The following is a 27282-nucleotide window of genomic DNA, read 5'->3' on the forward strand; positions in this document are numbered from 1 at the left end:
TACTCCAGTGATACTTTCAGGGGGCAAATAGGTGGCAGAGTTGGGCTAAGGTTAGAACTTAAAGAAAAGGCTACTGTGCAGGTGTCTGAATTGGGCTTGGAGAATATACAGCATAGGCCTGTTTCCTTGTCAGCATTCCCCTTGCTGACAGAGACCCTTTTTCTACCCAGTGCTCTGCCTATTCAGCGGCAATATTAGGCTATGTACATGCTATACCTGGGTCAGCAAGGTTTATCTTGCCTGTGCCGGATTGGTCCCACGGAGATCCCTCTGTGGGCTGGATTGCTCGGGCGTCTGCGATTTTCAACACCTGTGCAGACACGATTATGTATTTGTTGTTGTTTAGTCATTTAGTCATGTCCGACTCTTCATGGCCCCATGGACTAGAGCACACAAGGCACTCCTGTCATCCATTGCCTCCCGCAGTTTGGTCAAACTCATGCTGGTAGCTTCAAGAACATTGTCCAACCATCTTGTCCTCCGTCGTCCCCTTCTCCTTGTGCCCTCCATCTTTCCCAACATCAGGCTCTTTTCCAGGCAGTCTTCTCTTCTCATGAGGTGGCCAAAGTCTTGGAGCCTCAGCTTCACGATCTGTCCTTCCAGTGAGCACTCAGGGCTGATTTCCTTCAGAATGGATCAGTTTGATCTTGCAGTCCATGGGACTCTCAAGAGTCTCCTCCAGCACCATAATTCAAAAGCATCAATTATTTGGTGATCAGCCTTCTTTACGGTCCTGCTCTCACTTCCATACATCACTACTGGGAAAACCATAGCTTTAACTATACGGACCTTTGTCGGCAAGGTGATGTCTCTGCTTTTTAAGATGCTGTCTAGGTTTGTCCAGCCGCCCTTAACAAACTGCAAACTCATGTCATTTGTAGGCTTTTGGATTTGTTTATTTATCTGCCCCCTGTTTGAGAGGTCCAGCTGTTTAATACCTTTGAACAATTTAAATCTGTGTTTCCTATAGTATGGTGAATTGGGTCCCACCAAAAACCAAACAAAAGTTACGTAAATGCGTTACATAACCCCTAATGTATGAATACCGAAATGTAGGCAAGGAGAAGAAGAGTATTAATGAATGCAGAGGAAAGAACTGCAAATTCATAAAAGATGAATATGAATTTCACAGCAGTTTACTGAAAATCATAGACTCATAAATCGTAGAGTTGGGATGGACCCCAGGGAGAGTCATCTAGTCCAATCACCTACAATTCAGAAATCTTCAAACCCACAACTCTGAGATTAAGAGTCTCGTGTCCTACATGTTCTACTGACTGAGCTATCCCATTGATAATCAGCCTTTCCTGTTCTGTAAGCACATGAGGGTAAAAATGTAAAGGACCCCTGGAGTCCAGTCCAAGGTGACTATGGGGTGTGGTGCTCATTTTGCTTTCAGACAGAGGGAGTCAGCGCATGTCCACAGACAGCTTTCCGGGTCATGTGGCCAGCAGGACTAAACCACTTCTGGTGCAACAGAACACCGTGATGGAAACCAGAGTGCATGGAAATGCCATTTACCTTCCTGCTGCAGTGGTACCTATTTATCTACTTGCACTGGTGTGCTTTCGAACTGCTAGGTTGGCAGGAGCTGGGACAGAGCAATGGGAGCGCACCCCATCACGGGGATTCAAATGGCGGATTTACAAAATATTTCAAAAGGACCTGCCCAGACTGAGTGAATTGGCGGTAAACTGGCTAATGCAATTCAGTATGTTGTTGTTTAGTCGTTTAGTCGTGTCCGACTCTTCGTGACCCCATGAACCAGAGCGCGTCAGGCACTCCTGTCTTCCACTGCCTCCCGCAGTTTGGTCAAATTCATGCTGGTAGCTTCGAGAACACTGTCCAACCATCTCGTCCTCTGTTGTCCCCTTCTCCTTGTGCCCTCCATCTTTCCCAACATCAGGGTCTTTTCCAGGGAGTCTTCTCTTCTCATGAGGTGGCCAAAGTATTGGAGCCTTAGCTTCAGGATCTGTCCTTCCAGTGAGCACTCAGGGCTGATTTCCTTAAGAATGGAGAGGTTTGATCTTCTTGCAGTCCATGGGACTCTCAAGAGTCTCCTCCAGCACCAGAATTCAAAAGCATCAAAGGATATTTTAGACTTGGAAAAGGTTGAAAAAGGGGCAGCTGAAATTATCAAGGGGAGCAGAATGATTCTCCTATGAACAAATGTTTCAGTTACAGGTAGGTAGCTGTGTTCGTCTGCCATAGTCGAAACAAAACAAAACAAAACAAAAAAAAAAAATTATTCCTTCCAGTAGCATCTTAGAGACCAACCAAGTTAGTTATTGAGTAAGAAGCAACAGAACAGAAGTGTATAAACTTGGCAAAGAATGGAGAAAGTGGGGTTCAGAAAAGTTTTCTTCCCTCTTTGATAACACTAGGGCTGGATCTACGCAGATATTAAAAAACGCTATGAACAAGCCATGGAAAAACCCACTAAAAAATAGATACACAATTTGCCATTGAGCTCTACAGCGCCATCTGGTGTCACTTTTTTATAACGTTATAATTGCAGCTGCGTAGCTGAGTCCCCAACTAGTAGACATTCAACAAGGCTGAACACTGGAAGATTTAGGATAGATAAAAGAAAGGACTTCTTCATGTAATGTAGTTAAACCTTGGAACTCACTTCCGCAGGAGGCAGTGATGCATAGCTGTCAACCGTCCCTTATTTGGCGAGAAACTCCCTTATCCCAGCGCCGTTTCCCGCTGCTGTCCCAGATTGATGATGTCCTTCAAATTTCCTGGGTTTCAAAGGAAGCAGCTCCTCTCCCTCCCTCCCTGCCGGCCAGGGAGGAGGGAGGCTCCAACTGTGTTGCTTGGCTGCGTTTCTCACCCAATAAGGAGTCTGAGAACGACTGGGGGGTGGAGCTTGCATGCCTTGTGCCGATCAAATTGGCTGCGTTGCCTGGGGACTCTCCTTTGCTCAGCGCTTCCCAGCGGAGAGGTGACGGTGGTTTTCCTTGCTGCATCCCCTTTGCCGGGTTGCTGCGCTGTGGGAACCACCGCTTGAGGCTTCGTTTGGCTGCTGGCTGGGCTTCCTGCCTTTGGCTTGGAGGGGCTCAGAAGTTGAACATACCTGTGCCCATCGGAAAATCCCTTATTTTGGCTGCTGTTCCCTTATTTTCGAGGCTGCTGGCCCCTTATTTTCAAATCTGTGACAGCTATGCAGTGGTGGCAACCATCCATGAATAGAGTTAAAGGATAGCCAACATAGTGATGATCTGCTGTCACAATCCTCTGGTGGGCCACTAGGAGGATAGGATTTTATTTTATTTAAACACATCCCTTTCTTCTCCTTATACCTACCTGGAACTGCCTTGCACATCCCGCCTCTATTACTTCTTTCGAACCCCTCCTCAAAGCCACCTTTTCCACAAAGTGCTTGGCCTAATAAATGCCCTCTTGTACCTAATCCTAAACCCTGGTGTGGAGAGACAGCCCCACTTTTATTCTTGATATGTGAGGAAAACCAGCTTTTATTTACCATGGCTTATTCACCTTCCAACTGCTGCCACCAAATGTCTGCGCTCTACTGCTTTGCCAACACCTTTCGCTGTATCCCAATCGCTGCGGTGATTCAAATGTGGTATAAAACCAGCCAGACAAACTTTATAAGTTAATAAAAATAGCAAGATGCTCTTTGTTTATTATTAGCTGTAAAGGTAAAATAAGGTAAATATTATACTTAAATGTGTTACCGTCACCTTAAGGTTTCATGTTTACTTTTAAAGGGGGGGCTGTTATTTTAAATGGCATTTAAAAATAAGCTGATTTTGTGAAGCGCTAACCCTGTTTAATTTATATGTTCTAACCTGTTTAATTTATTTGTTAATTACCTTTATTCCTCTTTCCCCAGTTAGAAAATTCCCAGCAACCCTTAACCAACAACAGTGCCCGGAATATTTGATGGAAACAATGTGCTTCAAATGTACTTTAAAGGCATAGTGTGTACACAACAGTGTGATGCAGCAGCAAAAAATGTGAATTCTATTCTAGGCTGCATCAACACAAGTCTTGAAGTGTCCAGATCAAGGGAAGTACAGTGGTACCTCGGGTTACAGACGCTTCAGGTTACAGACTCTGCTAACCCAGAAATAGTACCTCGGGTTAAGAACTTTGCTTCAGGATGAGAACAGAAATCGCGCAGCAGAGGCAGCAGGAGGCCCCATAAGCTAAAGTGGTACCTCAGGTTAAGAACAGTTTCAGGTTAAGAACGGACCTCCAGAACGAATTAAGTTCTTAACCTGAGGTACCACTGTAATAGTACCACTCTATTCTGCCTTGGTCAGACCCCACCTAGAATACTGTGTCCAGTTCTGGGCACCACAATTTAAGAAGGATATTGACAAGTTGGAACGTGTGCAGAGAAAAGCGACCAACATGATCAGGGGTCTGGAAACCAAGCCTTATGAGGAACGGTTGAAGGAGCTGGGTATGTTTAGCCTGGAAAAGAGGAGACTGAGAGGAGATAGGACAGCCATTTTCAAATATCTCAAGGGCTGTCACATGGAAGATGGAGCAAGCTTGTTTTCTCCTGCTCTGGAGGGTAGGACTTGAACCAAAGTTGTAAGAAAGGAGATTCAGACTAAACTTCAGGAAGAACTTTCTGTCAGTAAGAGCTGTTCAGCAGTGGAACAGACTCCCACAAGAGGTGGTGGTCTCTCCTTCATCGCAGATTTCTAAGCAGAGCTTGGGTGGCCACCTGTCATGGATGCTTTAGCTGAGATTCCTGCATCGCAGGGGGTTGGTCTGGATGACCCTTGGGGTTCTTTCCAATGGTAAAGGTAAAGGTACCCCTGCCCGTACGGGCCAGTCTTGACAGACTCTGGGGTTGTGCGCCCATCTCACTTAAGAGGCCAGGGGCCAGCACTGTCCGGAGACACTTCCGGGTCACGTGGCCAGCGTGACATCGCTGCTCTGGCGAGCCAGAGCCGCACACGGAAACGCCGTTTACCTTCCCGCTAGAAAGCGGTCCCTATTTATCTACTTGCACCCAGAGGTGCTTTCGAACTGCTAGGTTGGCAGGCGCTGGGACCGAGCAACGGGAGCGCACCCTGCCGCGGGGATTCGAACCGCCGACCTTTCGATCGGCAAGCCCTAGGCGCTGAGGCTTTTACCCACAGCGCCACCCGCGTCCCCCCCCCTTCCAATGGTACATTTCTATGATTCTGCCCCAGTGTTGACTCCACAGACTGACAACAGCTTCCTTGGGTTTCAGGCAGTTTCTTTTCAGTCACATAAATGTTTTTTGGGTGCCATCCACTTGTCACACCCAGTACATTTTATATCCTCATTTTAAACTGGAGTGAAATCGCAGAAATACTTTCTGACACAATGAAGTATAATAATAAATATGGGTTGCCATATTTCAAAAAGTGAAAAAATAAAATGAAGGTTTTTCTCCCCCAGGACATTTCAGCGATTTATACCCGGACACTGTTTCCAGCGGACATATGGCAACCCAAAATAATAGTAACAAGAAGAAGAGAAAATCCTCACCATCAAGTGATGAAAGCACTTCACGTTATATAGTTGTACTCCTCACAACCACCTTGGATGGTGTTGGCAATTTGGGCTTGTATATTGACCCAAACGGGATGCGGGTGGTGCTGTGGGTTAAACCACAGAGCCTAGGACTTGCCGATCAGAAGGTCGGCGGTTTGAATCCCCGCAATGGGGTGAGCTTCTGTTGCTCTGTCCCTGCTCCTGCCAACCTAGCAGTTCCAAAGCACGTCAAAGTGCAAGTAGATAAATAGGTACCACTCCGGCGGGAAGGTAAACTGTGTTTCCATGCGCTGCTCTGGTTCGCCACATGCTGGCCACATGACCCGGAAGCTGTACGCCGGCTCCCTCGGCCAATAAAGCGAGATGAGCGCCGCAACCCCAGAGTTGGCCACGACTGGACCTAATGGTCAGGGGTCCCTTTACCTTTACCTTTACTGACCCAAACCCTTATGAAATGATAATCCTCTTAACCCATCTAATTATTAGAATAATATTCCCGTTTGAAGTTGGGGTAGAATGGCAGTGCATTTCGCAATGCGAATTCACCAGAAAATTTGGTATGTGCTTTGCTCTGCCTCCAGAAATCACAAGAAGCATCTTCTGCTCAAATGCTGCGTGCTGATTTCCCACAGGTATATTCTGCTTGACTACTGGGAAAACAAGATGCTGGGCTAAGATGGACCATTGGCTTGATCCAGCAATCTCTTCTTACGTCCAGCCCCCAAGGAAACTAAGGCCGGCCGCCAGCACCCCGCCAGCTGATGGTGCGCGGCGCGCTCCTGAGCACGTGCAGAGCGCCCTTCCTTCCTCCCCTCGCATCCTTCCTGGGCGCGGGGCGGAAAGGGTTACCTCTGCAAGCGGCCGGCGGAGGGTGGGATTTGGGAAGGTCCGGGAGAGGCCCGGAGCGCAGCCAGAACCACGAAAGCGGCTCCTCCTGTTGCAGCGGGTCTTCCTTGGCCGGAGCCCGGGCGAGGGTTACCCCGGAGGCGGCGCGGGCCGGCTCAGCCCGGCGGCTCAGCCTCCTCCGACGGAGCCCCGAGGCCGTTGCAGTTGCGGCAGAGGCGCCCTCCCAAGCAGCGCGCGTTGGCTGGGTAGCCATGGGGACCTCCTCTCTCCTCCTCTTCCTGGCCTGGAGAGTCTTAGCTCGGCATCATCTGGCCTGGGTTCCTTGGGAGCCCCAACCTCTCCCTCCCTCCGCCGCCGCTAACCACTGGGCGCTGCTGCCTCTGCCTTTTTCTGCGGGAGAAATCGCCTCCCATCAGTTGCAGCTGCGCCCGGGCGCACGCACCCACACGTGCGCCTCCGGCTTCCCCCTTGCACTTGTTTGAGTTCGTTTTCCCTTCTCTCCACCCTCTGCCATCACCCGCGCGGAGGCCTCGCTTCGCTCCTCCTTCTGATTATTTTTTTTGCCTCGCGCACACACACTTTTGGCGTTGCGCTGGGGAGGAGATTTCTGCCTCGCTCCCTCCTTCCCTTTCCATCCATCCGCGCATTTCTCCTCCGCCTGCGACGCGCGCCAGGCGCAGCCGCCCGACGCAGGCGCTCCGCGGGTCTTCCAGGCGACGGGAAGAACGCCCCCAGGCCGGGGAGAGAGGCAGGGGAGCCGGCAGAGCCAGCCCGTCGAGGCCGGGGTCCGAGACGCCAGCGAGGCAGAACCGGGCGGGGAGGGATGCGATGAGCAAGGGAGCCTGAAGGAGCCGAGCCGGGCCGTTCTGCTGGAAAGGAAACGTGGCTCTTTGGGAAAGATGCTCCTTTAGTTTGCGAGTCCGGAAAGAGGTGGCGGCGTCGGTTTCCCTTCTGCTGGATGCCAGCTCCGTCGCTGGCGCCCCATTTCTTCCAGCTGGCAGACGGGGAAGAGATGCCGGAGGAAGCTTGAATGGAGCCTGCGCGCATCCCCGCCGCTCCCTCTCTCCGTGGGAAAGAGCTGGCCGGCTGTGCCAGCCCTCCGGGTCCTTTTGACGGGGCCTGAGCCCAAGACTTGACCCACGCCGGCTTGGAGACACGCCCTTGGGGAAGATGGTAAGGAGGGAGAAGGGGCTTTTGTGGGCGAGGGACGCTGGGGGTCGGTGGGTGGGGAAACGGAGGGAGGCAGGAGGGTGGGGAAGGGTGCCGGGGTGCCAACTTGAATCAAATATTGGGGGCCCCAAGTAGGCCCTACCCTGCTTAATCGATCGCACACACCATTTGAATGGCAATGCCCATCATCTTTGGGGAGGCCAAGCCCCCTCAAGTATTTTATTGGAGGGTCCGAAGGCCCCTTGGCTTTTACGGAAGGGAGTGTGCTCCCCTGGGGACCAACTTGTTGACCACTAGTCCTGCTTGCCTTTTCCAACGACATCTGGATGCTGAAACCTTCGCTGCCTGGAGGGGCTGCGGAAGGGCGGCAGATGTTCAACATCTGCCCAAGAATTTTGCTAAAGCTGAGCCGATAGGGATCGATTTGCCAGCGGAGTGATTTGCCAGCATCTTTCCCGTCTCCCTTCTGTGTTTGAGGGGGTGGTCTGCAGTTCCAATTCTTCGGACTTTGCAGGAACAGCCCCTCTCATCTGCTTCTTGAACCGTTTTCCGATGAAAGTTCCTCTGGCGCTTGGCCAGCTGTTTCCCCACCTTCCCGCATGTGAATTCTCTCAGCACAAAAACATTCGTTTGGGTGGGGTTTGGATGAAAGCAGAGAGAAGTGTGCTTTTGGGTGCAGCCGGTTTGAGGCGATCTGCACTAGGCCGGAGGTTGGTATTAAAATGGAGGCCATGTGCGTTTTGGGTGACCAACACATTCCCCCCTCCCTCTCTCTTTCTGCCAGAGGTGTGCGCACGCTGGACTGTGAAAGACATCGCTTCACACTGGCCTGAATAATTGCTCCGGAAGCTTCCGCGCCTGTGTCCCGCTTTTAATGGGAGCTGGACCAGTGCTGAGGTAACTTTGTCAGCAGATCCTCTTCGCAGATTGACGGTCGACGACAGCGAGCGAGATGCCTCGGAACAGGGCCTTCTCCGAGCCAGAGTACTCTGCGGAGTACTCAGCCGATTACTCGGTCAGCTTGCCGTCCGACCCCGAGCATGGCGTCGGGCGCACCCACGAGGTGACGGTGAGGAACTCTGGCTCCTGCCTCTGCCTGCCGCGATTCATGCGCCTGACGTTCGCCCCGGAATCCCTAGAGAACCTCTACCAGACTTACTTCCGTAGGCAGCGCCACGAGACCCTGCTGGTCTTGGTGGTATTTGCCGCGCTCTTCGACTGCTACGTTGTCGTCATGTGCACGGTGGTCTACACCGCCGAGAAGTTGCCCACCACTCTGGCAGCCTCGGTGGGCCTGGCCGCCCAGATCCTCCTCTTTGTCCTATGCAAGTACCAGCTCCTCCCGGACCGCGTCACCCGCAAATTCATGCCCTACATCCTGTGGATCCTCATAGCCGCCCAGATATTCTGCTACCTGGGCCTGAACTATGCCCGCTACCACGAGGCCAGCGACACAGTGGGCTGGCAGGCCTTCTTTGTCTTCTCCTTCTTCCTCACCCTCCCTCTGCGCCTCACGCCCATCGTCCTCATCTCGGCCGTCACCTGCGCCATCCACACCCTGGTGCTGGGGGTCACCATAGCGCAGCAGCAGCAGCTGCAGCTGAGTCAAGAATCCATCCTGGGAGGGTATTTGCTGTGGCAGGTAAGGAGCCGGCGTTGGCGGGGGAGGCTACCCAGAGGCCATCCAATCAACCCCCATGCCCAATAATAATAATTAATAATAATTTTATTATTTGTACCCCGCTCATCTGGCTGGGTTTCCTCAGCCGCTCTGGGCGGCTTCCAACAAAGATTAAAAATACATTAAAATGTCACACATTAAAAACGTCCCTGAACAGGGCTGCCTTCAGATGTCTTCTGAATGTCAGGTAGTTGTTTATTCCTTGACATCTGATGGGAGGGTGGGCGCCACTACCGAGAAGGCCCTCTGCCTGGTTCCCTGTAACTTGGCTTCTTGCAATGAGGGAACTGCCAGAAGGCCCTCGGAGCTGGACCTCAGTGTCCGGGCTGACCGATGAGGGTGGAGACACTCCTTCAGGTCTACTGGACCAAGGCTGTTTAGGGCTTTAAAGGTCAGCAGCAACACTTTTAATTGTGCTTGGAAACGTGCTGGGAGCCAGTGTAGGTCTTTCAAGACCGGTGGTCTCGGCGGCCGCCCCCTGTCACCAGTCTAGCTGCCACATTCTGGATTAGTTGTAGTTTTATAAAGATTACTTTATTGGTGGCCAATCGGCCTCCGCTTAAAGACCCTCTCTAACCGACACTGTATGCCTACTCCTGTTTGCTCGGCTTTGAGTGTGCTTCCGCTGCTGGCTTGGGAAATGGTTGCACGCATGGCATTCTCCAAAGCCTATCCTTCGCTCTCCTGTTGTTTCTAATGAAATACTGAATTATGATGCATTGCACACACACACCGCCATCAGATTCAGTCCAAATTGGGGAAAATGAACGACCTAGGTGTCTTCTGTAATTGAGTACAGAACCTGAGAGCCCCCACCCCCGTCTTCCGAAGCAGTCTGCTCGGATTCCTGCATTGCGGCGGGGGGTTGGACTAGATGGCCTTTGGGGGTCCCTTTCAACTCTGCGATTCTCTGTTTGTCGTGGAGCGCTAAGCGAAAGGGAAAGGGTTTTGGGGGCGGTGCGTGATTGAACTTGTGCAGGCAGGGAAGGGCTTTTGCAGGTGGGAGAGCTGTATCCGTTTGGAGGCCAGTTGAATTGAATGGGCATGGCTAACTGAAGTCCCTCGATTTGAGTGGATTTGCTATGAATATGACGTAGTTTGATCCAGCCGGCATGTTTCAGCAGGGCGGTGGATGCCCTCGCCCTTTGCTTCTGCTCAGGCACGTTACGGAGGAGATAGTGGGGTGTTTTTTTATCAGCAAGGATGGATATTACAGGAATTCTACCTATATTCAGGGTTCTTAAGACTTTTACTTCCTCGCCTGTGTGGCATCCCTGGCTTAATGTAGTTGTGAACTGTGCAGGTTTTGGATTCCCAAGAAGCAGCATTTCCCATTCCTAAAAACCTCTCTGCTGCCACTTAATAAACTAAACTTCGTGCTGGCTTCCTAGTCCTCATGACTGTATGGCGGTTCAGTAGTGTTGGAGGCACAGAGTTCTGTGTGTCCCTAATTATCTCTCCTTTTTCGTAATGGTCCCTCTCGCATCTGCTCTAATGACTTAAAGCGCCCCCCACCCTCAGACCTCCCCTGTGATTTGGTTGCTGAGAAATTGGCACTGTGTGCGTTTGCATGCGGCACCCAGTGCCGGATTTATGTATAAGCTAAACAAGCTATAGCTTAGGGCCCCACACTCTTGGGGCCCCACAAAAAATTAAATAAAAAAACCTGGATGTACATTTCCAAAATATAAGATAAAAAAACAAATAAAATAAAACCTACATACAGCAACAGTGTTTTGTGTTGTGTAGGCTCCTAGGATGTAAGTCATGGCCCCCTCTGCACCCTAAAATATCACTGGTTCGCTCATTTCTATATATAGGGTGCCTACATTCTGCATGGACTTTGCATTCTGCATGGACTTTTCAACAATTACTTTGATATAATGCATATTTTGTTATGTGCAAATGGCTTGAGATACCTATTAGGTCCATAAATGACCGTATAGCATATATTCAACACAAGAAACAGTGACAATTTGTTGTTGACAAAGGAGAGCTGGACATATAAAGGGCCCCATTGCCTTCAGGAGCTTAGGGATTCATCAAACCTAAATCCGGCCCTCGTGGCATCCCAGCAAATATTAGGTCCATAGGGAAGCAGGCAGTTTCTACAGGTCCGCCTTGAACTTTTTAAGAAAGGTGAGATCTAAATGTTTGAAACAAGTAAATAAATATTGGTGGCCATAATTTATGTGAACTCCACGATTCAATTGGTGAAAGTTGAAGGGCCCTTGCGAAACCCCTGGATCTAAACAACAACAACAATAAAACAACAACAACAACAACAACAACAACAACAACAACAATTTATTTCTACCCCACCCATCTGGCTGGGTTTCCCCAGCCACTCTGGGCAGCATCCAGAAAAGTATTAAAATACAATAATTCATCAAATACTAAAAGCTTCCCTAAACAGGGCTGCCTTCAGATGTCTTCTAAAAGTCCACTGTTTCAGATATTTTGGGCACAGAATGATGCACTGGAGAGCAGCACAAGGTCTGTAAACAGTATAAACAGTAAGCTCTGCTCTTTATCCCAGGAGATTGCATATAATTCAGGGATGGCTTCCTCCTTTAGGGGAGCAGCTGAGATTTCCCCTTGAGTAATAATTCTTGCAAAGAGAGTCCACGACGGTAGTCCAGTTGTCTGCGTTGGGAAGGGGGGAAAAGATGCTTAGTTTAGACAACATGGTGCCTTCCGAATTTTTTAAAAAATATATATTTTTATTGGGATTTTTATGAAAGTGATAACAAAGCAGTTCCAAGAACAAGTCAATGATCAAACAGTAAAGAACAGTCAAATCAGATGGGATCAGGGCGGAGGCTTAAAGTAACCAGCAGGGAAAATTATATCAGGCATATACAATATGAATCACATTTTTTTTCAAGTTGTATTGAAAGGAAAAGATGGTCAGAAGGTGAAAAGGCATGCAACTCAAAGACTTTACTTTCCGTACGTCCAGCGATGAAAATGGAAGAGGTTGTTGCAGTTGGTCATTAAAGGTAAAGGGACCCCTGACCATTAGGTCCAGTTGCGGACGACTCTGGGGTTGCAGCGCTCATCTCGCTTTATTGACCGAGGGAGCCGGCGTACAGCTTCCGGGTCATGTGGCCAGCAGGACTAAGCCGCTTCTGGCGAACCAGAGCAGCGCACGGAAACGCCATTTACCTTCCCGCCAGAGCGGTACCTATTTATCTACTTGCACGTCGTGCTTTTGAACTGTTAGGTGGGCAGGAGCTGGGACTGAACAACGGGAGCTCACCCCGTCGCGGGGATTCGAACCACCAACCTTCTGATCGGCAAGTCCTAGGCTCTGTGGTTTAACCCACACCGCCACCCGCGTCCCGCAGTTGGTCATTACCAATGTTTAAAATGAAGCAGTGAAAGAGGCCAGTTTAGCTTTTCCTATCTGCTTGTTGTTGAACTACAACCCCCATCATCCTTGACCACTAGCCTTGCTGGCTGGGGGCTTATGGGAGTTGTAGTCCAAAATATTGAGCTGGTGTGGACGCAGGTGTAGACGGGCTAGTGATCTGGCTCTTGAAGAGGGAGCTTCATATTTTAAAGTAAAATGGCAATAGCAAGATAAAATCCACTAACCTCCTCTCCACCTTCCTTGTCTGAGATCAAACCACATTTAGACCACACCTAGAGCTCTGGCTTGGGAAAAACCTTTCCTTGATCTTTGACTAGCCAGGATGAATTTCCATGCTTTTCCTAAACCTTCATTTTTTGGCTAATAAAATCAAAATAAAGCAGAAGAAACGAAAGGGCTGTTCCGTGGATGAGGCTTAGACTTTCTATGTTAAAGCTAAATTTGCTCGTAGCAAATAGAAAGAAGAAAGTCAACTCTTGGATATATCCAACTTGGGGCATTTGGGGAAGAGCTTATAACTGAAATATAAAAGAACGTTTTAATACCAGCCCCAAATGAAAGAGATCCTTTATGCAGAGAGAAAGCTGACGAAGGCACTGGGAGGCAGGTGGAGGTAAGAATCGGAAGGGCCAGGAGCATGTTGTACTCGCACAATCCTTGGGAAATAAATATTTTCACTGGGCTTGCCTTCAGAGTAGAGTCAAAAGGTGAGGCAGGAGCTCCTGAGTAGCTGGGCCTGCAAATTCTCTGCTATGGGTAGTAAGGCTGCAAGCCTCTTCACTTACCTGAGAGTAGGGACGTTAGGCAAATTAATCTGCATTTAAAGCATGGGTGGGCAAACTAAGGCCTGGGGGCTGGATCTGGCCCAATCGCCTTCTAAATCCGGCCGGCAGACGGTCCGGGAATCAGTGTGTTTTTACATGAGTAGAATGCTTCCTTTTATTTAAAATGCATCTCTGGGTTATTTGTGGGGCATAGGAATTTGTTCATTTCCCCCCCCCCCCCAATATAGTCCAGCCCCAGGGGTCAGGAAACTTTTTCAGCAGGGGGCTGGTCCACTGTCCCTCAGACCTTGTGGGGGGCCGGACTATATATTTTTTTGGGGGGGGGAATGAACGAATTCCTATGCCTCACAAATAAACCAGAGGTGCATTTTAAATAAAAGCACACATTATACAAACCCTAACCCTAACCCTTCCCTCCCACTCCTCTTTTTATGAAGATTCCCCGCTATGGAATCCCACAGCTAATTCTCCCCTGGTCTCCTCGCTGGCCCAAATAGGACTAAATTAGCCAGCTAGCCCTGGTGATCATCTAACGTTTATTGGATGGCTTATCCCCCTAAATTGATTTTTAAATTCTGAATTTATTGTTATTCAATTTTTATACTTACAGAAAGGTAGCCGTGTTGGTCTGCCATAGTCAAAATAAAAAAATTTTTTTCCTTCCAGTAGCACCTTAAAGACCAACTAAGTTAGTTCATGGTATGAGCTTTCGTGTGCATGCAGACGAAAGCTCATACCATGAACTAACTTAGTTGGTCTTTAAGGTGCTACTGGAAGGAAAAAAAAATTTATACTGTATTTAATGCTGTTTTTTGTTGCATCAATTAAGTGTTTTAAATTTGTTGTTAGCTGCCCTGAGCTCCTTTTTCTGAACCGGGAAGGGCGGGGTATAAATAAAAATTTATTACTATTCTTATTATGTAAAAACACGCTGATTCCCGGGCCACCCGCGGGTTGGATTTAGAAGGCGATTGGGCCAGATCTGGCCCCCGGGCCTTAGTTTGCCTACCCATGGCTTAGTGCATCGTCTGAACGCAAGCTCACAGTTTAGCTCTTGCCAGACAAAATATGAGCTGCAGCCCAAGTTTTTCCAGTGGTTTGTGGCTTGAGCCTGGATTGGGATGCTAAGCTAAACCGTGGCTTGACTTAGGGTAGCAGTAGAATCATAGAATCATAGAGTTGGAAGAGAGCACAAGGGCCATCGAGTCCAACCCCCTGCCAAGCAGGAAACACCATCAGAGCACTCCTGACATATGGTTGTCAAGCCTCTGCTTAAAGACCTCCAAAGAAGGAGACTCCACCACACTCCTTGGCAGCAAATTCCACTGTCAAACAGCTCTTACTGTCAGGAAGTTCTTCCGAATGTTTAGGTGGAATCTTCTTTCTTGTAGTTTGGATCCATTGCTCCGTGTCCGCTTCTCTGGAGCAGCAGAAAACAACCTTTCTCCCTCCTCTATATGACATCCTTTTATATATTTGAACATGGCTATCATATCACCCCTTCTTTCAGTAAGAAAACCAAAGAGGAAGAAGGCGAGTGCTAGCTCCTCTTGCAGAACTCGCATGTGTGGTTTTGACTTAGCATGATGTGCAAACCATGCCACTGTTGGCATGAAATAAAGATTAGCTTGCAATCCCCGCAGACATGCTTGCTCACCACGCAGTTAAATGCCATGTGAATATTTGCTTTCAAGACGTAAAGCAAGGACAAAGTTCACGTGTTAACACTTTTGTGTGTTTATCTTGTGTTGATTTGAAGCTTTTTCCCAATGGATGGGAATAAAGGATTTGGACACACTGAAGCAAGCAAATAAATACATTTTTTTTTAAAGAGAGTGTTTTCCAGAGTAACTAATTGCAGTCACAAACAAATGAGGCCATTAAGAGCTCTATGGATTTCACCACAAGCCACTGGGAAAGTGAACTTGAGGTGTCTGTCAGACAAGCCTCTTCAGAGGTCAGGATGACATCTCTCATAAATATAGCTCCCCCCCCCCCGCAGTGGGGGAATTTCTCCCGCCAGATCTGCGTAAAGAGAGCCCTGCTGCATCATAGCAAAGTCTCATCCTGTTTTCCCACAGTGACCAGCCAGTGACCTGACTTACAAAGCCTAGTCTGGGTGGCTCAGGGACCAGAGTGCCAAAGGCCTGGTAGGCGAGACATGCAAGTCCCCTGAACACCTAATAATAATAATAATAATAATAATTTATTATTTGTACCCCGCCCATCTGGCTGGGTTTCCCTAGTCACTCTGGGTGGCTTCCAACAAAGATTAAAAATCTTTAATTTTTTTTTTAAAAAATCTTTATTTTTTTTTTTAATTTTATTTTTTGCACCATAACACTCACTTTTTTCCTCCTAAAAAGTAAGGGGAAATGTCTGTGCGTGTTATGGAGGGAATGCCTACGGTGGCATGCCTACGGATTTTCCTCCTCTAAAAACTACGTGTGTGTTATGGTCGGGTGCATGTTATAGAGCGAAAAATACGGTACATTAAAATGTCACACATTAAAAACTTCCCTGAACAGGGCTGCCTTCAGATGTCTTCTAAACGTCAGATAGTTGTTTATCTCCTTGACATCTGCTGGGAGGGCGTTCCACAGGGCGGGCGCCACCACCAAGAAGGCCCTATGCCTGGTTCCCTGTAGCTTTGCTTCTCGCAACGAGGGAACAGCCAGAAGGCCCTCGGAGCTGGACCTCAGCGTCCGGGCAGAATGATGGGGGTGGAGACGCTCCTTCAGGTCAACAACCTTACACCAGGGTTAGCCAATACAGTGTGCTCCAGATGTTGTTGTACTACGTCTCCCATCATCCCCAGCTGGTATGGCCAATGGAATTGTCATCCGCAACGCCTGGACAGCATCACGTTGGCTACAGATGCCTTAACGCCAAATCACCTCAAACCATGGTTTCCAGAATCTTGCTTGCTGGGTGGTCATGAACTGTGGCTTGCCGATTCAGAAGCTACTGGCAAGCCATGGCTAAAATGCTTGCACTGTGGCTTGGCGTCATGTCTTCTCTGCAACCAAGGCAGGGGTTGTTTGTAGCATAGCTGTGAATGGTAGCTTTGGAGGTCTGAGCAGCAGCAGAGGAAGCCGCTTGGGCTCCTGGGGTGGCGCGCCCAGGGGCAGAGCAAACTGCCCATAGGGGCGGGCAAAGTGAGGGCGGAGCAAGCTGCCCATAGGGGCGGGGCAAGGTGAGGGTGGAGCAAGTTGCCCATTGGGGCGGGGCAAACCAAGGGCGGGGCAAGCCACCCATAGGGGCGGAGCAAGGCGAGGGCAGAGCAAGTTGCCCATGGGGCGGAGCGAGGTGAGGGCGGAGCGAGCCACCCATAGGGGCGGGCTGAGGGCGGGGCGAGCTACCCATAGGGGTGGGGCTTCCGGAGTCTGCCTGCCTCTTCCCATTCAGTCGCTCTACAGCTGGGGAGGGAGGCAGTGGGTGGACCATTTGGGCAGCGTGCAGCCTGCCTCCCAGGAGAGACGCGTGGCTCAGGTGTGCTGCAGGCCTCGCGGGGAGTGCCGCCTGACATTTTGTCACTCCCCTCAGTAGTGGCACCCGGGGCGGACCGCACCCTCCTTCCTCTGCCCTGGGGTCTGAGTGTGTCATTCAGAAAGGATGGAGTGTGTGTTTATCACGTCACTATTTCTGGGCCTTTGGCGAAGGAGGAAGCACGTGCGCCTGTTCTCTCTCCAGGGCTTTGTATGCATGCTTTTGTATATGTGTGCTTAGTATTTGGAAAAGCCGGCCTTTTGGAACGGTGTAGGCTGGCTGCAGAACACGGCTGGCGAACCACATCCTGAAGGGTCTCATCAACCTGGAGACAGCCAACAGCTGTTTCAGAGATGCTGTCTCTGGAGCAAAGGCAGGGTGGTGTAGCGGTTAGAGTGTCGGACTAGGACCTGGGTTCGAATCCCCATTTGACATAACGGTCACTGGGGGACCTTGGGGGCCAGTGACTGCCTCTCGGCTGAACCAACCTCTCAGGGTTGTTTGGGGGGGGTATTAAATGAGGGAGGGGGGAGAATCTCGTTAGCAACCTTGAGCCTGTTAGAAAAAAGTAGCGGGATAGAAATGCAATAGGTTAATAAGAAGGGAAGAGAGACAATTGTTTGTGCTTTGTAGTAATAGTAATGATGATGATGATGAAGATGATGAAGGCACCAGCTGAACCTCCTTGGGGAGAGCATTCAGCAATGGGTACCACTGCAGAAATGTCCCACTCTTGTGTTTTATCCACCCTGAACCTTTCAACTTTCAGTTTCATTGGCAATCCAAAGAAAACCCGATTCTCATTTGTTCCAATTCAGCGCTGAACTTTGAGTTTCCCCGGGTGAAAGCAGTAGGGCAAATGGAGGATGTGTGTGTGGATGAGCCCTAAGTCTTTGAAAAGTCCTTTGAAAAGGCCCCTCTTCGGTCTTCTAATCTCCTGGTGAAACAGAGCCCACTTCCTTTAACTGACTGTGGATAGAGAAAAGCTTTTTCTCCCTCTCTCAGAGCACCAGGATTCATCCAACGAAGCTGAACCTTGGGAGATTTGGGACAGGTAAAAGAAAGGACTGTGGAACTGTGGAACTCCCTGCCACAGTTTCCCTGCCACCTACTTTAAAAGAGGGCGAGACAAATTCACAGAGGCGGAAAGAGCTCTCGATGTCGACTAGCCAGGATGCAAAGCTCAGCATCCGCAGAATGGAGGCAGCGGAATACCTGTTGCTGGGAAGGTCATTTACCCTCGCTAGGTTCAACGTGCTGCCGTCTGCCTTACTGCAGGGCAGATTCGAGGGTAAACCGTACGTGGAACGAGTCTGCCCCTGAGGCTTGGCGGAGGTAGAAACTGTCTCTCATGTCTTGTTACCCTGCCGTTTCTACGGGGATATACGCTCGGTATTTATCACTCCTGTTATACAAAAATCTCCGAATGGGTCCGAACTTCAATGTCTAAAACTCCTGGTAGAGGACAAGGATCTAGAGATCACGCTCAGGGTGGCCAAATTCTGTGCGACTGCCATAAAACTTAGGGAACAAGCTGTGCTACCAAAATGATTAAGGTTTTAAATGACAATTTTAGGTTATATTTTGGTGATCAAGATTTATTTATTTTAACTGCCGCTATATCTGAATTGTCTCTGTTATACCCAATTGCAATTCAATGTATTCCTGTTGTGTTTTATGATTTTCCTGATGTTGTAAGTGACCCGGAACTGGTCTGTGACCGTAATTTTTAATTTAATTTAAATTTTTTTTTATTAAAGATTTTCTTGTTTTACAGAAGTAAGTGTAATGTCTCTCGTATTTTTTCCATGTAACATTTTTACAAATCCGTTTCATTTGTTGAGACATTAGTGGGGGGGAAGGGGGTGGAGGGGGGAAGATGGGTGGGGGTGGGGTCAGGTGGCGATGTTTCTGTTATGCTTAATGTATGTAGGGTTTGGTGTCAGCGTTGCTTGTGCTGTTCACTTGTGTTCCTTTGGTGGTGAGAGAGGTTGGGGTTGGCCTAGGGTGTGGTTGTTTGTGTGGTTGGCTGTGGTGGTCTTTGTTTTCATGTGTGAGTAGGGTGGGTGAGTGTTTTGGATCAGGCTAGCCATATTGATTTGTATGCTGTTGGTGGATTATTGTCATTGTCCTGTTGGGCTGTGTATGTGATAAAGGGGAGCCATACCGGGGTAAAGGCGTCTTCTTCTGTTTCAGGTTATTGGTTAATTTTTCTAGTAGGGCTGTTTCCCATACTATTTGGTACCATTGGTCCATGCTTACTTCTGACAGGTCTCTCCAGTGTCTGGTTATGGTGTTTCTGGCTGCTGAAAGTAGGTGGGTTATGAGTTCTTTGTGGTGTAAATGGGCATTGGAAGATGTTTAGTAGGGCCAATTCTGGGGTGATGTCTAATATTGCTTAGTTATTTTACATATTTCTTGTGTGGCTGTTGTCCAGAATAGTTGGATTTTGGGGCACTCCCACCACATATGGAGGTATGTGCCTGTGGAGGTGCACCCTCTCCAGCATTTTGGTGAGGTTCCTGGGCGTATTAGCGCTAGTTTTCTTGGTGTTAGGTACCACCTGTAGGTGAGTGTCTGTGACCGTAATAATAAAATTCTATTCTATTCTATTCCTATTGCTGGAAACTGTAGGAGGGGAAAGCTCTCTTGCACTCTGGTCCTACCTTCACAGTTTCCCACAGTAGGATGCCGCAGGATGCTGGAGTAGAGGGGCCAATGGCCCGATACAACGGGCGCCTCTTAAGTGTCTAAACAAACTGCTTTTTACGAAAAACCCCAGGGTGCAACTCAGCGTGGAACTGCTGCCGTTCCTGCTTTCAGACCCGGAGCTCCTCAGAGTCAGAGCTTGCCTCGCTAGGCTGGTCCTGTGCTATTTATAGGAGCGAGTTGTGTGTACACAAATTTTCTGTCACAATAACTGCACACAAACACACACACACTCGGAGGCCGGCCGCCCCAGTGGGGCGACGTTGGGAGTTTGTTTGCGTGTTTTCAGCCTCTCTGCCTCCCTTGCCCTCTTTAGAGCTAATTGCTTGTGTTTAACGCAGGCAAGTAAAGCCCCGGGTGTCCGTCTCCGCGGGGAGCAGCCACCTCCTGAGCCACGAGCCTGCAGCAGAATAACACACACTTGGTCGGGGAGATGGCAGGCCTTGGACTTTCAGCTCCAGAGTCTTTCCCGCTGCGGTTAAGCCCGTTTTTGGACATGCACCTTGCTCAAAGGGGGGGGGGTACATGCAAAGAATCAGCAGTGGGGAGGGAAGGAGGTGGTTTGTGAGCGTGATCAGCTGCTGTTGAACCTGAGAGCTTTGCGCTTGCAGATCGCAAGGACAATCCACAGCCTTTTCTGAGTGGAGAAATGCAGAAAGAACAAGCAGAGACATGCAACAGAATACTGTTGTGTGTGGATCGTACAATCCTAGAATGGGAAGGGACCACGAGGGTCATCTAGTCCAACCCCCTGCCATGCAGGAATCTTTTGCCCAATGTGGGGCTCAAACTCCTGACCATGATATTAAAAGTCTGGTGCTCTACCAATCGAGCTATATCTGCCGTCAGTGTTCTGCTTAGTCCACACTGGGCTGTTTTGGGGTTTCTTCCCTTTAGATTAAAAAAAAGGTAAAGGGACCCCTGACCATTAGGTCCAGTCGCGAACGACACTGGGGTTGCGGCGCTCATCTCGCTTTACTGGCCGAGGGAGCCGGCGTTTGTCCACAGACAGTTTTTCTGGGTCATGTGGCCAGCATGACTAAGCCGGTTCTGGCGAAACCAGAGCAGTGCATGGAATAATAATAATAATAATAATAATAATAATAATAATAATAATAATAATAATAATAATTTATTTATACCCCGCCCATCTGGCTGGGTTTCCCCAGCGACTCTGGGCGGCTTTCAGCAGAATATTAAAATACAGTAGTCTATTAAACATTAAAAGCTTCCCTAAACAGGGCTGCCTTCAGATGTCTTCTAAAAGTCTGGTAACACTGGTTACCTTCCTGCCGGAGTGGTACCTATTTATCTACTTGCACTGGCGTGCTTTTGAACTGCTTGGTTGGCAGGAGCTGGGACCGAGCAATGGGAGCTCACCCTGCTGCGGGGATTCGAACCGCTGACCTTCTGATCGGCAAGCCCTAGGCTCTGTGGTTTAGACCACAGCGCCACCCGTGTCCCTTTACCTTTAGATACCCCCTTTCAAAATTACTTCTTCAAACCCAAAGCTCCTGCTAGTACTGCCCTCGTTTGCCTGGGTGGTTTTGGCTACATAAGGATAGGTACTGGGGACTGGGTTTGGGTTTGCTGTCCCACATGCCTGTAGGAAGCTCACAAGCAAAACCCAAGCGCCAGACGACTGTCTCCCCTCCTGCGGTTTCCAGAAACTGCAAATAGGAAGTATTTTATTTCGCTTTACTTTTAAGTTGTATTGCTATGCTATGCCTAAGGCGGTTGAAAGCAACAAAATATGCAACCAAGAGCACACACCTTATAATAATCTAACCCAATGCAAAAAAATTGTAATGAAACATGGCTTTAAAATGGAACGACTCATATCAAATAAAGTAATATTCAATAATCTATTAGAATATAATAGTACAGAACAAAATCAACTCTCAGAACATCAGCAAACAATTAAACGGAAATTCACTCTTAACATTTGCAACGAATGATAACTACGATCGATAAAAATAACTGCAAGTCACAATGCATAAAATGTCATAATGCAAAAGGATCAAATTGAGAAACGAAGACACACAACTTGAAAAGCTATCAATTTTCGTTTTTATTTTATACTCTCAACGGAGGCAGAGCGTCTTTGTGTGCTGTTAAACTACGGAACTCACTGCCGCGAGAGGCTCTTGTGTTCGAATCCTGCTCGAGGGTTTCCCATTGGTTGGCCAATGTGGGAACAAGATGCTGGACGAGATGCGCTCGTGGCCTCATCCAGCAGCCTCTTCCTACATTTGCTTTCTCTCTTTGTCTAAACCCGGAGAATACAAATGGCCGAGGGAGAAACCACCGCTGCAGATCTTGGGCCAGGCCGCTCACAGCTTTCCTTCTGGGTCATTCTCCTTTCATGGTTTATGGACTTCCCAGGAAAACGGTGATCTCCACCCCAGAGAGAACGGGTGCCGTTCTTTTGCAGTCATCGATCCTCGGATGCTTCCTCAGTGCTCCAAAAGCAGGTTGGTTGTCATGACAACCCCGAGGAGCTAAAAATAGCAAGTCCCTGGTGCACATTTGTTGGGGTGGTGGCTCCCCCTCCTCACCCCCCCTTCAGAACCTGCGGAAGGGGATATCCCTCTTTTCTGATGCATTTATTATGATTCTATATGAACACGAACCTTTCTCCTACCATCTGTGACTGGATTAAAGACTTTCTGATAGATCGGACGCAAACAGTGAGGACTGGACTTGTAACATCTAATTCCTTAAAAATCAGTACTGGCACACCACAGGGATGTGTGCTAAGTCCCTACCTGAATTCGTTGTAAACGTACGATTGTGTATCATCTGACCCGCCTACTGCAATTATTAAGTTTGCAGATGACACCACCATAATGGGTTTAATAACAGGTATAGAGGGGAGGTCCAAAAAATATCTACATGGTGCCTAGGGAACAACTTGCACCTTAATATCAGCAAGAAAAATGAGATGGTGTTGGACCAACAACAACAACAACAACAACAACAACAACAACAACAACAACAACTTTATTGTCATTGCCCCCTCTCAGGGACAACGAAATTACTTGACTGCTCCATAAAAACACTAATTAAAACAATACAGTATAGTACAGCAAGGAAGATTAGATGACTTTCAAAGTCCAGGCTTCCCATTCAGGGCCAAGATCGCTCTGGAAAAGAAGCTGTTCTTAAGACGGCTCGTTCTTGTCTTCATCGTCCTGTACCTCCGTCCCGACGGCAGGAGCTCGAAGAGACAGTGACCAGGATGCGATGGATCTTTTACTATGTCCAGTGCCTTCCTGTGGCACCTTGTGGCATAAATCTGCTCTAAGGTGGAGAGTGGGCAGCCAACAATGCTCTCTGCTGCCTTAACAACTCTGCACAACCCCATCCTGTCCTGGGTAGTACAGCTTCCGTACCACACACATAAGCCACTTTCGGAGGAAGAGAGGAGAACTAGCCCCGCTGTACATCGGGGAGGGCTGTGTGGAGAGAGTCTCTCCCTTTAAATTCCTAGTTTATCTCAGTGAAGACCTTACTTGGAAAATCAATACAATCCAGGTGGTTAAGAAAGCCCAACAGAGACTTCATCTCCTCAGAGTCTTGCAGAAGAACGATGTCAATCAACATTTGATGATCTCCTTCTACCGGTCCACAATAGAAAGTGTCCTTTCATACTGCATCACAGTGTGGTACGCTGGTTTGACATCATCTGATAGGTAGTGCCTACAGAGGGTAGTGAATACAGCACAAGATATTATGGGCTGTCCTGTGAATCCGCTGGATGAAATAGCGGAAGAAGGTTGCCTCGGGAGAGTGAGGAAAATTCTCAGGGATGATTCACACCCTGGCCGGCACTTTCTTGATCTCCTGCCCTCGGGCAGAAAATATAGAAGCATGATTAGTCGCACCAACAGGGTAAAGAGCAGCTTCTATCCTGGGCTGTTAGGCTGCTGAATGAAAAGATAACAACAGGGCAACTGACTTTGGGGTTTGGTGGGTGTGCGTCAGTAAACGAGGGGAATTAAGACTAAGAGAGCTGAGTGGGGGGTGCTGGTGTAATCTCACTGTATACAAGTTGTACAAGTGACAACAAAGTATTTCAATTTCAATTCAATTTCGGTTTATTATCCTCCTCTCCCCCAACCCTGCCAGATATTCTACTGTTTAGCTTCCCTGCTGTAAACCTGCCCCCTTTTCCTTCGCTGGAAAGGCTTTGTGGCAGTAAGAGCTGTTTGACAGTGGAACGGATCCTTCCTTGGAGGTTTCTAAGCAGAGGTTGGGTGGTCACCTGTCAGGGATGCTTTAGCTGAGATTTCTGCATTGCAGGGCGGGGTTGGACTAGATGACCGTTGGGGTCCCTTCCAATTCTACAATTCTACGATTCTTTGACAGCAGGTGCAGCTTTAATTCTCGTCCTTGTTTCCACTCTTGTGTGTTGTTCCATTGCATTGAATTTAGATTGTTTATCGCAGGGGTCCTCAAACTTAGGTCCGTGGGCCGGAAAAGGCCCGAGGGACTCATTTATCCGGCCCGTGGTGACACCCCGCTCTTACCGGTGCTACGCTGCACGGCTGCCCACTTCTGGGTCGAAGGAGCACCGGAAATGGCTTGTGCGCATGTGCAAGTGTTGGTTGTGCATGTGCAAGCGTTATTTCCGGTGCACATCTGGGTCGGAGGAGGCCTGGGCACATGCGCACAAGCTATTTCCGACGCTCCTCCGACCAGGAAGTGTGCTGGAAATAGCGTGTGCGCACGCGTACGGGCATGCACTCCCCTGCCCTCTGGCCCGCCGCTGGAGACACCGGCCCAAGGCGCGGTAAGTTTGCTGACCCTTGGTTTATTGCATTCATATCCCACTTCCCCCCACCCACAGGTGGAGCGCATGGTTCTGTCCCTCCTCATTTAATTCCCAGGACAACCCTACGAGGTAGGTCAGGTTCAGATGCGGTGAGCGGCCCAAGGCCCACCCTGTGAGCTTCGGCGGCGGCTGAGTGGGAGATTCGAACCCTGGTCTCCTGGGTCCTAGCCTGACACTCTCACCTCTATAACCACGCTGGCTCAATTTGCACGCCCGCTGTTCGACAGTGGTTCAGTTGTATTCACCGTTGTTTCTTGAGCCCCTCCGCGCTTTGCACCAGGTAAATATTGACGAGAAACTTTGCCTGCTGATTTGCAATCAAGGAGGAGGAAAAGGGGGAAAAAAGACAGATACACGGAGAGTGTGGGGAGGGAGTTGTGGGGAGGATTAAAAGAAATATATACAAGTTGGTATTAGTAATGGGGACCTTACGGAGAGCCTCCATGTTCAGAGACAGTGTATCTCCGAATATCAGTTGCTAGGAACATAATTCTTGTAATCTGCCCTGGGTACTTACTGTAGGATATAAGAGCAAGATAGAAATAATAAAAGGCAGTAACAGTAAATTATGACAGCATCTTAAAAAGTAGAGACATCAGCTTGCCAACAAAGGTCCGTATAGTAAAAGCTATGGTCTTCCCAGTAGTGAAGTATGGAAGTGAGAGCTGGACCATAACGAAAGCTGATCGCAGAAGAATTGATGCTTTTGAATTCTGGTGCTGGAGGAGACTCTGGAGAGTCCCATGGACTGCAAGAAGATCAAACCTATCCATTCTGAAGGAAATCAGCCCTGAGTGCTCACTGGAAGGACAGATCCTGAAGCTGAGGCTCCAATACTTTGGCCACCTCATGAGAAGAGAAGACTCCCTGGAAAAGACCCAGACGTTGGGAAAGATGGAGGGCACAAGGAGAAGGGGACGGCAGAGGACGAGATGGTGGGACAGTGTTCTCGAAGCTACCATCATGAGTTTGACCAAACTGCGGGAGGCAGTGGAAGACAGGAGTGCCTGGCATGCTCTGGTCCAGGGGGCCACGAAGAGTCGGACATGACTAAACGACTAAACAACAACAACAACAGTAAATCTAAATAAACAGAGGAATCTGCCTGCTTGTGTGCCAGAGCAATAGCTGAGTATCCTGCACCGTGGAATAATAATAATAATAATAATAATAATAATAATAATAATAATAATAATATTTATACCCCACCTATCTGGCTGGGCTTCCCCAGCCACTCTGGGCGGCTTCCAACAAAATATTAAAATACAGTAATGCATCAAATATTAAAAGCTTGCAACAGGTAGCTAGTAGCCACCGACAGCGCTCCCTTCCATGAATTTGTTTAATCCTCTTTTAAAGCCATCCCACTTGGTGACCGCCAACTGCCTCCTGTGGCAGGGAGTTCCGTAGTTTAACAACGCATTGCGTAAAGCAGTCCTTTTCCCCCATCTGTCCTGAATCTTCCTGCCTTCTTCCATTGGCTGCCCACGAGTTCCAGTGTTGCGAAAGAGGGAGAAATATTTTTCTACATGCCATGCATGGTTTTATAAGTTTCTACCGTGTCACCTTTTACTTGCTCTGAAGCTTACGCTGCCTCTGATTCTAGCTTCCTTGCTGGTCCTTGTTACTCTTTTTGGAGGAAGTAGGAAGTTAAATAGTGTGGCCTGAGAATCGTGGGTTTTTATTTTATTTTTAAGAAACGGCAACCAGCGATTCAAATGCAGTGATATTTGAAAGATAAACGAGATGTTGTGTTTACTGTCTCCCAGCAACCCCATGGAAGACGTACTTAATGCAAAACTCATAAAATAGCTTTTTAAAAAATAAAACGAAAGTTTGTCTAACTGGATAAACAAAACTTTTGGCAGCCTGAGTTAAAGTATGTGGGTCTGCACAAGAGAGGGAGAGAGATGGAGCTCATGGGAACTGTAGTCCGAAATATCTAAAGAGCACCCAGGCTGGGTCAAAAAGGATATTGTTTATCTGGAAAAGGTTCAGAAAGGGGAAACCAGGAGTCAACAAGAGGAGGAGCGACTTCCCCAGAAGTTGCAGAAAGGGTTGCAGCATTTGGGGGATTTTAATTCGAAGAAAAGGCATGTAAGAGAGGAATCGAATCAAATCTTCATTATTATGGTTGACGGATCAGCACAGAGAGTTAAAGGAGACAAAGTAGAAAACATGCATTATCCAAATGTTTACTGTGGAATAAAAGAGGATGAAATAAAATAAGGTAGATAGATTTTTCCAGTTACTTAAAATGAGCACTGTTATTTTGAAAGCGAATGTTCCATTACAAACTCCAAAAAGTAAAACCACAGTTCTTAGTGGGCTTTTGCTCTCTGCAGAGGAGCGCTTGGCAACATTGAAGGTGATGGATGCATGTTTGTGAGGAATGGTGGAGGAGGGATGCTGATATAATAATAATAATAATAATAATAATAATAATAATAATAAAGAAGAAGAAGAAAATAAATCATTTATATCCTGCCCATCCGACTGGGTTTCCCCAACACTCTGTGTGGCTTGCAGCATAATAATAATTGTTATTTAGTCATTTAGTCGTGTCCGACTCTTTGTGACCCCATGGACCAGAGCACGCCAGGCACTCATGCTGGTAACTTCGAGAACACTGTCCAACCATCTCGTCCTCTGTCGTCCTCTTCTCCTTGTGCCCTCCATCTTTCCCAACATCAGGGTCTTTTCCAGGGAGTCTTCTCTTCTCATGAGGTGGCCAAAGTATTGGAGCCTCAGCTTCAGGATCTGTCCTTTCAGTGAGCACTCAGGGCTGGTTTCATTCAGAATGGATGCGTTTGATCTTCTTGCAGTCCATGGGACTGTTAGGAGTCTCCTCCAGCACCATAATTCTAAAGCATCCATT

General features: G+C 48.4%; 1 protein-coding gene across 1 annotated transcript in view; it reads left to right on the top strand.

The window, feature by feature from the left end:
- Positions 1-6903: 6903 nt before the first annotated feature.
- Positions 6904-27282, top strand: part of ADCY3 (adenylate cyclase 3) — a 94240-nt gene continuing 73861 nt past the window's right edge. Inside the window, exons 1-2 of the mRNA XM_053383791.1 lie at positions 6904-7530; positions 8312-9169. Coding sequence (XP_053239766.1) covers positions 8480-9169 — 690 coding nt within the window. The 5' untranslated portion in view covers positions 6904-7530; positions 8312-8479. The remainder of the gene's footprint in view (positions 7531-8311; positions 9170-27282) is intronic.

The sequence above is a fragment of the Podarcis raffonei genome, chromosome 3, assembly GCF_027172205.1.
Source record: "Podarcis raffonei isolate rPodRaf1 chromosome 3, rPodRaf1.pri, whole genome shotgun sequence".
In the NCBI taxonomy this organism is placed as follows: Eukaryota; Metazoa; Chordata; class Lepidosauria; order Squamata; family Lacertidae; genus Podarcis; species Podarcis raffonei.